At 39.6% G+C, this 14,246-nt stretch overlaps 1 protein-coding gene across 4 annotated transcripts in view; it reads left to right on the top strand.

Annotated features, from left to right (window-relative positions):
- The window catches only part of MYH10 (myosin heavy chain 10), a 112,325-nt gene that overhangs the window by 74,401 nt on the left and 23,678 nt on the right, over positions 1 to 14,246 (top strand). For 3 of the 4 annotated variants that reach the window (XM_075014219.1, XM_075014218.1, XM_075014217.1), the window contains 9 exons: positions 3,583 to 3,776; positions 4,028 to 4,149; positions 5,101 to 5,170; positions 5,272 to 5,432; positions 6,163 to 6,271; positions 6,378 to 6,509; positions 7,421 to 7,627; positions 9,136 to 9,273; positions 10,064 to 10,187. In XM_075014219.1, the coding sequence (XP_074870320.1) occupies positions 3,583 to 3,776; positions 4,028 to 4,149; positions 5,101 to 5,170; positions 5,272 to 5,432; positions 6,163 to 6,271; positions 6,378 to 6,509; positions 7,421 to 7,627; positions 9,136 to 9,273; positions 10,064 to 10,187 (1,257 nt within the window). Of the gene's footprint in view, positions 1 to 414; positions 478 to 3,582; positions 3,777 to 4,027; positions 4,150 to 5,100; positions 5,171 to 5,271; positions 5,433 to 6,162; positions 6,272 to 6,377; positions 6,510 to 7,420; positions 7,628 to 9,135; positions 9,274 to 10,063; positions 10,188 to 14,246 lie in introns of all 4 variants that reach the window. The other variant, XM_075014216.1, reaches the window with a different exon arrangement.

Here is a 14,246-nt window from a genome sequence, read left to right as displayed (position 1 = left end):
GTGTATTACTCTACAGTTTCGTATTTGGGAACAATCCGTTTTGTGATACAGAAGACACCTGAGCTGTATGCTTGGTATTGAGTTTCCTGTTGAATTACAGGCTGAAGAACACTCAGTGTTTTGTGATTCAGCTACAGAGCATTTTTATGAAGTGTAGATATTACTCTGAAATCCGTTTTTCTTGAAAAAAATTTTTCCCTTTCATATAAATTTACTTTCCCTTAAAAACACACGTCTTAATATTCAAAATTTGAATCTAAGGATCACTGAAATGTGCATGAAATATGTGTTGCGTAATTGCTTTTGTAGCACAATTTGAAGTTTGCTTGCATTAAAATGTGTTCTGTGTACTAACTGAAGTGTCTTGTGTATCTGCTCTTCTGTCTTTCTGTTTTTGCTGTTTCTCTACCTTAGAGATTCAGAATATTCAGAGAGCATCTTTCTATGACAATATTACTGGTCTTCATGATGCACCAGGTGAATGTATATAAAACCATAGGTCTCCTAAAGGCAGGATTGTACCTACAGGAAAGCCATTTTTGCTTATAGGCTTGCACGATCCGTTCATTTCATGCTAAATTTAGAAACTTCCACAAGGCAAGTGACTTTGAGTGCATACCTGTTCAGTTGCTACTGCATACATATAGCATCGTATATCTTATGCACTACACTGAAACCTTTTAATCTGAAATGCTTCATTACTGCTTCCTAATTCTATTTAAGGTACCAAAGTGCTTCCCCAATAGAAACAATACTTTAATAGCTTCAGGTATTTTGAGCCACGTTTGGGCTTTTTAGTATTCTCATCTTTATTCACAGATCAACTTTTAAGAAAAATGCCGAAGCATTTTAACTCTTATGTGCTATTAAAAAAAGTAATTCAACATGTGAACATTTACGTAAGTGATACAAGTGCCAACTGGACATTGGATTGCAAGGGACTCATTTAAAACTCCTGTCAACTTGCTTTTACCTTATAGAGCTCTATAATACTGTTCGCTGCTCTTTTTCTACAAACTCTCCCTCAATTTCATGTGAGGAGTTGAATGAATATTTGCAGTTTGTTCTTATATAAAAACTACTTCCCACCCCCATTGTTTGTAAAAGTAAAAAAGCCAAAAGCAAACAATCCACCCCACTTACAATGGACACCCTTAAATGTACGTGTTGCTTTATATTACTTCTCATTATTTTCAATTTCCTAAAAGATGGATTGAGGTTCATTTTATATTGTTTTCCAAAGCAGCTTAAAGGTATTTCACTGGCCACCTGGCACTGTTTACCTGTGTTTTTAGAAAACAGTTTGAAGAACAGGGTGGTTTTTTTTATTTTTGTAGTTGCCAGGTATAGCTAGATTTATAACTTGGGTTTTAGCCCCACGGTTTTAATCTTCCAGTTATCATAAAGGTGCAGAATGCAAGTTTGTATGCTTAGTTGTTGCTGTTGTCTGTTTGTACACACTATCTTTCTGATATTTGAAAAACTGCTTTTTTCTAACATGCTTTACAGCATGGCTGAAGATATCTTTGAATTCTACTTCTGGTTTAGATTTATTTTCCATTTTCAGCTAAACATTTAGAACATAAGCCTATGAACACATTCGCTCACGTAGGAATCGTCCCATTAACTAGTGGAACAACTCAGTTGCTTAGCATTAAGCACATGGTTTAGTGATCAGTAAGATTTGGGCTCTAATTTCCATTTACTGTGTTCACTTATCACTGAGCTACACTTACTAAGTGGCAATCATAGTGTCCAAACTCATTATGCCATATACATTTGGATTCGGCTCTCAACTTCATCAGTAAAATGATGTAAATCGAACTTGCAGGAAGGGGAACACTATTCACCATGACCCACAGACCTTTTTCATAGTTGCTGCTTCTTCACAGTATAATCAGCTGAACAAGTTCACAATGTGGCCAGAACAGGCTAATGAAATGTTGGCATGCATAAACAGGAGTAGAGTTTATTTTACCTTTGCATTCTGCACTTATGTGATTGCAGCTGGATATTTTGTCCAGTTCTGGGGTCCACAGTTCCAGAAAGATGTCGATAAATTGGAAAGGGTTCAGAGAAGAACCATAAGAATGATTTAAACAATTAGAAAACATGCCTTAGAAAGAGGGATAGACTCAAGGACATCTCTGTATTTAGCTTACCAAAAGGAAGCATGACTTGATCCACAAGCACTGCATGGGGAATAAATATTTTGACATTGGGCTCTTCAGACTCTCAGTCAGAGGTCAGGGTGGTCTACAGACAGCTGGTCTGACGGTTTATAACATTAATTCAGTGGCTGGAAATTTAAAGCTGAACAATTTCAGCTTGCGAATAAGTCTTAAATAATAAAGTAACTAACCATTTTAACAACTTAGCAGTGATCATGATGAACTCTATCTAGCACTGTTATTTTTTTATTTTAATTCAAGATTTGAATGCTTTTTCAAAAGATCAGCTCTAGAAATTCTTTTGGGGAAGTTCTGTTTCAATTTGAAATATAAAATGCTGTCACTTTTATGAGAGCACTGTTTGAATGAATCTATTTAAAAAGAGACTTTGTAGGTCTTAACCCAAGTTGTAGCTGTTTGTTTCTACGTAAGTAACTTGGACTTAATGTTCATGAACAATATATACTGTGTAAGAGTTCGATAATAAGAAATTTCAGCTCTCAGCAATATGGTACTGAGCTGCCTTTTGTGGATGAGCAATTACAAATTAAAAGGGTATCATCTGGAGTTGGTTTGCTTTGAAAATTTAGCTTTAGTGTTACATTCAGACTTCAAGAAGAAAAAGCGATAGCGGTACCACGTAGAAAGTTAAGGTACTGAAACTGAATTTTTGAATTTCATTACTGAATTTTTGAATTTCATTAGAAGTCTGTTCTGATGCTTTCTTGCAGTTTAGTTCTTGTTCAGTTTTTATACTTTAAACCTCTTGCACTTCTGGCTGAGGAGCTCTGTATAGTTTGACATACAAATCTATTCAAACGATAAAGGCTTTGCAAAACTCCAGTACATTCATCTCCCCTTTCTTTCACTGAAAGCATATCCACATTTCAGCACCTAAAAAGAAATGTCTTTTCAAATAGTCTCTAGTATACATCAGGGCTTTTATTTAATTACATTAATCTGTGTAGAACAGATGTGTAATTCTCTTTAAGAATGTGCAGAGTCTGTGCAGTTCAGAGTTTCAAATTTTCAGCCTCCAATTATTTTGCCTTACAAGCTTTTTTTTCTCATCACTCATAATCTTCAGTTTCTGAGTAATTATCTTGCTCACCAGTCAAGAATTCACTTAAAATGGAGACATGGCTTTAATAGTGCATATAGAACTTCAGAATAAAGAGCTGGATGTTGTCAAAGCTACAGTTTTGTGCCATATATTAGTTTCTGGCTTTCAGTTCCTCTGCTTCTGCATAATGTCCCAAACACATGCTGTGACTGCCTTGTCTACTGGTGGCATCTTCTACCATTTGTTCCACCAAGCTTTTGCTGCTGCACTATTGCTCCTGTACACTGCATATCTTTATATCTGACTAATGTTAAGATCTGCTTAATTTTATTTTCTTGTCATTCCCAGTGGACCGCATTGTGGGCCTGGATCAAGTCACTGGTATGACAGAGACTGCTTTTGGCTCTGCATACAAGACCAAGAAGGGCATGTTTCGTACTGTTGGGCAACTGTATAAGGAATCGCTCACCAAACTGATGGCAACTCTCCGAAACACTAATCCCAACTTTGTTCGCTGCATCATTCCAAACCACGAGAAGAGGGTATGGACTGAGTACTAGTGTTGTACTCTTAGTGATTTTCTGTGTAAAAACTACTATCTGTGTTTCAAGTGGAGATCTCAAATGATGCTCACTGTATTCCTCCTTACAAAATGGGGAGAGAATGTAAGATACTCATAGAGGCAGAATGTTTTCTGTGTTCCATGTGTAGGTGAAGTCATGAAAAATTATAGTAACTGTCCTTCCTTCATGTGAGGTGAAAGTATAATAGTCTGTTTTATCTCCTTGTCCAGGCTGGAAAACTGGATCCACACCTGGTTTTAGATCAGCTTCGCTGTAATGGTGTCCTAGAAGGAATAAGGATTTGTCGACAGGGGTTTCCAAACAGGATAGTGTTCCAGGAGTTCAGACAGAGGTATTAGTATGAACAGCTTGGGTTTTTACGTACTTTTCTTTTTTCAGTTAAATCTTTAACTGGAAGGGTTAAAAAAAGCCCATCCTCTGCAAGAGACCTGGAGGTGGTTTGAGGCTAAAGTATTGGCTAGGATGTTTGTGATACTTCCTATTTTCCCTTCCTAACACCATTCATCTTTCTTTTGCTATCTCGGGGTCTCTTCCCACATGATTCCAAGCCATTCTCTGCACGGTTGCCCAAGATTCTAGACTTTCAAAAAGAACAGCAAAGACAGTTGTGGGTTTTTTTTTTCTCCCTTGAAACTACTTTAGAATTTGATTTTTATATTTAAAGTAAACCAGAGAAGTGTCACTCGGGTCTCACAGAGGGAAATATTTTCTTTCCTCATGTTTTTTTGAGTAGGAAGGTGAACAAGGGTAGTCACGGTTTTGTGACTGTCTGGTGTTTATTTAGCACTGTTGCATGTGAGTGCAAAGACCCTTTGCTTTAGTAGGTATTAATATATTAAGTAGGCTTTTGTTACTGATTATATTTGAGAAACAGCTGCCTTTTCCAAAACTGACTTGGACATTTTGGTACTTAAGCTACTTTTGAAAATGGAACTTTGACTTTTCAGCTGTTCTCTCTCCTTCCCTGCAACATAACACTTAAAAAAAAGACAAAACAACCTTCCCTTTGGTGTAGCTTTCTTTTTCAGTGTTTTTTAAAAATGTCCTAAATGGATCATTTGAAACTCTGTCTAGAGAAACACTTTTTAAAGTCATCCTCCATTCCCCTTCCCCAGTGGTTTGAGTAGTCAGAGCTTCCTAGGGTAAATATCCTGTTTTGGCCTTTCGTCACCTTGGGGGAGGGGGGAAGGAAAATCAGTGCCAATTTGCTAGTATGTTTGTTTTTGTGCCGGGCTAGTGCATTACTGCATCCAGTATGCTTTGTTCTTTACTTGGTGTGCAGGTATGAGATCCTTACTCCTAATGCAATTCCTAAGGGTTTTATGGATGGCAAGCAGGCTTGTGAACGAATGGTAAGCATTTAGTAATATTTAAATGTAAATCATTTAGCGTTGGCAGCCACAGGTATGTTTTGTGCTCTCCTTGGTAACTAAATGATTTGCTTCCCACTTAGATCAGAGCACTGGAGCTGGACCCCAACTTGTACAGAATTGGACAGAGTAAGATCTTTTTTCGAGCTGGCGTCTTGGCACATTTAGAAGAAGAACGGGATCTGAAGATCACAGATATCATTATCTTTTTCCAGGCTGTCTGCAGAGGATACCTGGCCAGAAAGTGAGTGAGTGGACAACTTCAGTGACTATCTTGTAACTTCAATAAAGTCGAAACTTAATTCTTTTAAAATTCTCATCCATCCATAATTATAAGGGCACTTGGCTTAATCCAAAGATTCTGGTATATTGTATGATCTGCAGTAGTTTTGTTAGCTTTGACAAGCTGGTCAAATAATGTCTATTGACAATCTTGCAAGCCTGTTGTTTACCATAGTTGTATAGGTCAGGAAGAATGTCCTGCCAAAAGGTGCTGGCCTACCTTTCTGCCTGCATCATGATGCAAGTTTTATTTATTCATTTATTTACTTGGGCGTAAGTATCTTGCTAAAGCTAAGCCTGTTGGAGATGTACTGATGGCTTTAAAATGCAATTATTTTTATTAATAATCTCATAGGGGACAGTGAAAACTCTCCTGCCCTACCAGTATGTCTCAAACCTAACCTGTAGGGCCACCTCTAAGTGTCTAGGGAGAATTCAGTCTGAGGCTGTTTGTGGGACTTTTAGCACAAAGGGTCACCTGTCAAAGGCTGTAATGTGAATGCTGGGTTTTAGCTTGATCCTTTAGGTGAGGAATGATCACTCCTCCTGTTCCTCATGAATAAGGTTAGTCACTGACATTTAAATGTGTCCTCACTGTGGTTTAACATGGTTCCAGAATGAATCACTGAACTAGAAATACAAATATATTTTGTTTGTTGAGTGTGGAAAATGTTTTGTGTTTCTGCTTTTAGGGCCTTCGCAAAGAAACAGCAGCAATTAAGTGCACTGAAAGTCCTGCAGAGGAATTGTGCAGCGTATCTAAAATTAAGGCACTGGCAGTGGTGGAGAGTCTTCACAAAGGTTGGCTGATTTCTATCCCTTTTTATTAACCTTGTGTTCAATTAGTGGCGTACTGTGCTTTACATTTTCTACCATAGACACAACTCACTTTCTGTTTCCATTGCAGGTGAAGCCTCTTCTGCAGGTTACTCGACAGGAGGAAGAACTTCAGGCCAAGGATGAGGAGCTGCTGAAGGTGAAGGAAAAACAGACAAAAGTAGAGGCAGAACTTGAGGAAATGGAGAGGAAACATCAACAGGTTTGTTGTGCTAAAGATTAGCCTTTAATGGCCAGGTACTGACTTAGATTTTTGTGCGAAGAGCTTCTTCTGACATCAGTGGGAGCTCTGTGAACAGAGGGCATTATACAGCAAGTGGAATGTCAGACAAGACCACTTGTTGATTTCACTTATTTACCTGTGGACCCAAACCTGACACATCATCCTGGTCCAAAGCAGAGCAGTAGGTACTTTACAGTCTTTTCTTTAAAGAACACAGACAGATACGGTGACAGTAACATTAAGCGTTTGAGGGGAATAACTGCATGTAGGCATATGTAGCACTTCATTAGGCTAAATCTCCACTGCAGCAACTTTGAGTAAAGGGACTTGGAAGGAGCGTGGGCACTTCCAAGTACCCGTGGCTACATGCAAGCCAGCACTTTGAAGTTGCCACAGGAGATTTTGCCGAATGAAGTGCTACATATGCACCACAGCACTTTATTAGTAATCTCCTAACACTCTAATTACCATGCCCACCCCCCCCCCCCAAAATTTGGGGGCTAGTCTAGACACAACTGTAGTGAGTTAAAATTCAGAGTAAAGTAAAATAGGTTGGTTGGATTATCTTCGTTAGATCACTTTTTCCTGATAGACCAGATATAGCCTCGTCAAAGGGGAGTGCATTGGGAAACTCCTTCACATGAATAACTAAAAATGGAACTGGACAAAGGTTTAAAAAAAAACCCTCTAGTAGACAGTCCAGTGCTGTGAGGCAGAGGGTGGACCAGATTAGAACAGGTCTTATGCTTTTTAACTTCTGTGAGTTACTGGAAAAGAGAAGATGTTAGTTTTCAGTGTCAGTAATTTTATCACGTCTATAACCTCATGAAGTGCTTTAGCAAGGTAACTGGAGGTGAGCTCAAGGCTTTACTCTTCTGTAATGTTTGCAGATTTTAGAAGAAAAGAACATTCTAGCAGAGCAGCTGCAAGCAGAGACAGAGCTGTTTGCTGAAGCTGAGGAGATGAGAGCCCGTCTGGCTGCCAAGAAACAAGAGTTGGAAGAAATTCTGCATGATCTTGAATCTAGGGTTGAGGAGGAAGAGGAAAGGAATCAAGTCTTGCAAAATGAAAAGAAAAAAATGCAAGCACATATTCAGGTAATCATCTCAGTAACAACAATTTGAAGGACATATGATCAGAATACTAAAGTAATGAGGCCTATGTTGTCACCTCCAATAACCACCTGGAGCAAATGAAAGAAATGGAGACGTTTGCTCCTTTAGCGCAAAGGTAGGGGAATGAAAAGCAATCTCCTACATCTTGTTTCTATCTTGTACAAATTCTGTAGTCTTCACAGATATGAATACTTGGTAATTGTTTCAAGAAGGATGATGTTGAAAGCATGGATTTTCCCTGGGTACATGTATGCAGACTCAGAATAAAAAGGCTCTGTTGGTAGTTGCACCCAGTGCAGATGTAAAATCAATGGCAGTATTCCTCTTGAGGGAGCTTTTAATACCGTTTAAATGGGAGTGGGGGTTGGGAACGAAGATCCATAGGAGTTCTTCAGGTATGGAAGTGAGATGTTTGTGTGCTTTGGTAAGACCTGGTAAGTAGCATTCTCTGTGATCCCAAACAAACATGAAAGACGCTCTCTTGTCTGCTCCAAGTTCCTCAGACTTTCTTTTGTATGCTTATGGATGCATTTTGGTGTGGTTTGTCTTGTGTATCAGACTTGAGTTGAGGAGGGCTTTCAGAAGAAGCCTCGGGCTTAAAGGAACAGGCAGCTGTCTGAAGATCAGGAAGTGCCCAGGAAAATCTTTCACATTCATCGTTAAGAACTCGGGCAGTTTGCCTAACTTTCATGCAAGAAACTGATGGGGGAAAACTATAAATGAATGGGAAAAATATGTAATGGTGCCGTAACTGCAACTGAAGTGTTAAAAAGTATAATTAATATTAACTTACTTGTATGTATGTCTAGATGTCACTGACCATCTTAGGCATCTAGATCCTTTGAGGTCCAGCAGGCTCTTTTCACTGCATCCCTTTACTCCTCTTCCTTTATCTTTTTACGTATCCTCTTCTCGCTTGCTACACCTGTATTTAAATATCTGGCATTTCTTCTGGGTCCCACTGTCACGTTTTATGTGCTTGCTTATGTGCATCACTCTCTGGGGAAACTTTGATGTAAATACAGGCTGATATAAATGGGGCTGTAAAAGGAAATTAAATGAGTTTTTAAAGGGAAAAAAAGTGCAATTTTATGGCTGCCATTTCGTAGTCCAAATGACTTGCATTCCTTCTGGGAGCCATGTACTCTGCTGCATGGAGTGTGCAGCTATTAAAGTTAATAAACCATATAGCAGTACAAAATGTGTGCAGCATGGCTGTGTTGTCTGCTTTGGAAAGCATATACTTGAACTGAGATTTATAAGCACAACTTTGCATTTGCATAGTGCATCAGATCATGGCTGGGTAGTATTAAGTTGCCTTATACTAGGTTAACACTCCTACAGTTGATGCCTCTTTTCGTTGTTTGTGCTCTATTCTGGGGACTGAGGGGTCCTCTTCAGAAATATAGCAAGGAGTGATGTGGTTCCATTGATTTTTAGAACAAATGCGATATAAGGAGAATGTGGTTCAATTGTCCTTGCTTTCTTAGGACCTAGAAGAGCAACTTGATGAAGAAGAAGGAGCTCGACAGAAGTTGCAGCTTGAAAAGGTAACAGCTGAAGCTAAAATTAAGAAGATGGAAGAAGAGATCCTACTTCTAGAGGACCAAAATTCCAAGTTCTTGAAGGTGAGAAACCTATATGTGATGTAAATAAAACCTCTCATGTTAGAAGAAGATATGTCAGGTGGCATGTTTAGTGGACGCTTCAAACTTTCTAATAGCATCAACATGGCTTTTCTATGTGCAGGTTGAACCTGTCTAATGCGGAACACTCTAGCAACTTCCATAATCCAGCATGATTTTAGTTAGCCAGACAACCACTTACCATGGGTGTGACCAAGTTTCCCATGTTCCCATAAAGTTTGTTTACAGCCACCAGTTCTGACTTTCAGTGTTCTGTGCTGTTACTTAGCTGTAATTTACCTGTAATTGTCTTCTAAGAGCCCAGCAAGCAGTGGAAGTGTTGGTGATGTGTGAGACGACATTGACCTCCCGTGGTCTGGCACATTCTCTTGTTCGGCACCAGTCAGGTCCCAAGGGTGCCGGGCTGGAGGAGTTCAACCTGAATTCTCAATCCTTCAAAGACTGCCTTGTACTGTGATCTTACTGGGGTGTAGCGGTGGGGTGGGGAGCATGGAAAAGGTCCTTCTGGCTTCCTACAGACTAGATATAAAACAGTTTTTAGTAGGAATCTTTGGGTGTGTTTTTCATACTTACCTCAAACCACCAATTGCTGTTTAAAATGAAAGCTTTTGTTGCTTGGTACTAGTCAAACTGATCAGTAATGTTAACTTTCAGCCATTTGAAATAAAGCTTTGACCTAAGATACAAAATTTCTATATAGATTCCTATATTCACTCGTTTGTGTTGCCTCAGGGCATTTATACTCTAAACAGTAAATCCTTTCATGAACTAGGAAAAGAAACTAATGGAGGATAGAATTGCTGAGTGCACCTCTCAGCTGGCCGAGGAAGAAGAAAAGGCCAAAAACTTGGCCAAACTCAAGAACAAACAGGAAATGATGATCACAGATTTGGAAGGTAAGAGATCTTCTTAAATATGATTTCTAACAACTTGGAATGTATGATACAGTGTAATGGGTCACTTAAAGTAAATATGAATAGAGTAGAACCCCTGTTTTTATGAACTCCATAGGGATTGAGAAGTTCATAAAATTGAACATCTCCTAATTAGAGTGGATGTAGTGCTTAAGTTGCAGCAAGGCATACTTCAACTATTTTTGCCTTGCAAGCCACACGCATTGAATTGCAGGGTACTGAGGGCATTGAAATGGGAATGAATGTTAACTTGTTCTTCCACAGTATCACTTTCTTAATGCTTTTTGTCTTCCCAGTGGAAAATGGTGGTTGTGTAACTGGGTTGTTCAAAAGATTAGTGTTTGCAAAATTTAAAATGCTAAATTTTACTAGGGCCTCAAATATCAGAGGGGTAGCTATGTTAGTCTGGATCTGCAAAAGCAACGAGGGGTCCTGTGGCACCTTATAGACTAACAAACGTATGAGCATAAGCGTTCATAGGCAAAGACCCACTTTGTCAGATGCAGGTAGTGGAAATTTGCAGAGGCAGGTATAAATAGGCAGGCCAGAGCAAGGCTGGAGATAACAAGGTTAACTCAGTCGGGGAGGGTCAGTCCTTGCCCACAGACAACCTGCCAACCTGAAGCAAATTCTCACCAGCAACTCTACACCACACCACAGCAACTCTAACTCAGGAACCTACCCATGCAACAAACCTCAGTGCCAGTTCTGCCCACATATCTACACCAGCAACACCATCACAGGACCTAACCAGGTCAGTCACACCATCACAGGTTCCTTCAGCTGCACATCTACCAATGTAATATATGCCATCATGTGCCAGCAGTGCCCCTCTGCTATATACATTGGACAAACTGGACAGTCCCTACGGAAAAGAATAAATGCACACAAGTCAGATATCAGAAATGGCAATGTACAAAAGCCTGTAGGAGAGCACCTCAATCTCCCAGGACACACAGTAACAGATTTAAAAGTAGCCATCCTACAGCAAAAAAATTTTAAAGCTAGACTCCAAAGAGAAGCTACTGAGCTGCATTTCATCTGCAAATTTGATACCCTCAGCTCAGGATTAAACAAAGACTGTGAATGGCTAGCTAAATACAAAAACAGGTTCTCCTCTCTTGGTGTTCACACCTCCAGATCAACTGTTGGTGGTAGGCCTCACACTCCCCGACTGAGTTAACCTCATTATCTTCAGCCTTGCTCTGGCCTGCCTATTTACACCCGTCTCTGCAAATTTCCATTACCTGCATCTGGCGAAGTGAGTCTTTGCCCACGAAAGCTTATGCTCATACATTTCTGTTAGTCTATAAGGTGCCACAGGACCCCTCGTTGCTTTTTTAGGGTCTTCAGTATGACACATCAGAGGATTCAAAATGTGCATCTTTTGTGAGGACATGGATACCTCAGCAGCTGCTGCTTGTTATCCATGCAGCCCTTCTTTAGCTATCTGTTCCACTTGTATCAGGCTTTTTGTACTTTGCCATAGCATTTGGCCACACATTTGTGGTATCACTTGTTCACACCAGCCTATCACTGTTATTTTTGGAAACCCATTTAGTTTACAAACACTTCTTTAAAAATTCAAGGCACTAGGTGCATCCTTTTCATAACAAAACAAAAGATGCCTGCCCTTTCCATATGGTAAGTGCAATTTCATATAAGATCAAAATGATGTTTTTCTAAAATAATTTTTCTAGGCCAGTTGTAATTATTTTGGCTAATAGAAATCAATCATGAATAACCAATTCTCAATAACTTTGGCTTGTTCTGAAGCTCTGTTTATTTAAATGGTTCACTTTTTGCTCTCGATGCTTATTTTATATCATGCTTTTATAAGAGAGACTATAAATAAGTCTTCTAAGCAGGGACTTGCCAGGTCAACTTCATGTAATCTACTCTTAGATTTGATTTATACAAAATGGCTTTTGGCTGTAAAATGTCTGGTTATTATCCAGTTCCATCTTGGCACTTAATTAATGTTGTGCAAAATTTCAAGTCTGTGTTGCTCTATACACCCAAATTTGGAAATAATTTCTCATTTTCTAACTGCCCATACATATTTTACGACTGACATGGTTATGGCGGGGATTGCAATATTTAAATCTTCTCCAGTTGGGCAAAAATAGAACTTATGTGACTACCAGCTGACTTTGTACCAGTTTGGAGGTATTTGGAGGCCCTAGTACAGACATACAGGGACTAGTTACTTACTGGAAAAGCATGCTTTTGTAAACGTGAGTAAATTGGCTTTGGACGTTGCTGATTTTCCCCAATGAACTTGGGCACTGTGAGAACCATGCTTATAGTGGAGAGCTGAAGTTGATATGCAGTATGCACTCTTGTCTCCCTTGCCTAAAGAAAATATAGCTATAGCCTCAAATAGCTTCTGTAAATAGCTGATAGTCTTTATTAGCAACAAGAAGTCCTGTGGCACCTTACAGACTAATGGATATTTTGGAGCATAAGCTTTCATGGGCAAAGACCCACTTCATCAGATGCAAGGCAAAATCATCTTGGTTGGAGAGTCTTCAAGGCTCAGTCTGATCCTACAGTTTCACCTAGCATCTCTAAAAGCACTCTTATTAGTCCTGGTTCTGTGTTGTCCTGCTGCTATTGCTTCTGTGGGCAGAATGGCACTCTGGGTGCAGGGAAGTGTGGGAGGATTAAAAATTTCAGATTTTATATGTGCCCTTTGCAAAGGCTCCCTTTGAAACCCACTGGGAGGAGACCTGTTTTTGCATTGAGTGCCAAGCAATCTGTATATAGTTCTTCCTGCAGTGCTGAAGGACTAGTACCACCTGGGAGAAAGCCATCGCATTATAAGACCAGAGTAGGCTGCAAATCCTGATCGATGCCACAAGCTACATAATGTGGGGAACACTCAGATTCCAATTAGCTCAGGATGGATCCAAGGGAAAGGCACTTCTTGCAAATGTAGTCAGAGAAACCTTTGCAAGACATTGAGTTCATGTATTCAGACCAAGCTGGAGGCAAGCAAGGTACAAGATTCTGAGTCTTTTCACCTGTTAGGAATTTGTGTGTTATACCAAGTGAGGAACTGGTCAAGCCATAGAAAACGCAGCATTATCAGTTCTGCACCATATAACGAAAGCCCCACTTTACATACAAGTCCCCTTGGTTTCAGAGGTCTAGTGTAGTAGGACAAGATGTCTGCACAAGAACTGGCTTAACCTGCCTGTATTGCAGATCTTAACAGGGTTCAATATTGCATCTATGACCTAGAACATCAAAAATCTTTCTGCCTGTTTTGTGACAGAACACTTTTAAGGAGATACAATTCTTAAAGATTGCAGAGACCACATTGCACTTTTGCAAAATCACCTTCTTTGCCTGTTACTGGGGTTGTTCCTTTTTCAAAACATGGTTCAGGGCAAGAAAAACTAACTAGAAGAGCAAACATCCTAGTTAACGCCTCTTGGAGAAAATTTAGATTGGCTCTTGTTCCTTAAAGGATCAGACTTTAAAGGGTTTTGTGGATGGGACAATAATTGATTCAGCCCTGCTAGTGTAGTTTCTGTGGTAAAATTTTCAAAAGTGATTGTCGCTCTGAAGTGCCATAGATGTTAAGAAATCAGAGAGTTTTCACAAACTGTCAGTAGTAGTTTTTATTCTCCAGGACTGCTTTAGCCTACTCTTCCTAAAACAAAACATACCATCTTTTGACCTCCTGTCATCAGCTGACCTTCATTTTAGGTGCATTTTATTGATCACCTCTTCCAGCAGGGAAGTGGAAATTTCAGTGTCGTTGCATCAGACCCTGTTTCTGGTTTTCCTTTTGTTATGAGGTTGAGAAGGAAGGAAAAAGGACTTGCTTTCTTTTTAAATTGTAGCCCTTCTCTGCTTCTGTCTTCCAGCTACAGCCTGGGAAAGAAAAGCTGTGGCATAACTTGGATTTCAGAAGGACTTTGAAACACTATTTGTGAGGAACAAAGCCACTTGGGATGTACACCCTATTCATTGTGTTCAAGGGACCTTAAAACATGCATGGCAAAATGCATCAAAGCTTTCATTCAGGAA

This window comes from Carettochelys insculpta, chromosome 20 (genome assembly GCF_033958435.1).
Source record: "Carettochelys insculpta isolate YL-2023 chromosome 20, ASM3395843v1, whole genome shotgun sequence".
Taxonomy (NCBI): Eukaryota; Metazoa; Chordata; order Testudines; family Carettochelyidae; genus Carettochelys; species Carettochelys insculpta.
The sequence above is the reverse complement of the archived record's forward strand: the minus strand, read 5'-3'. Positions and strand labels throughout refer to the sequence as shown.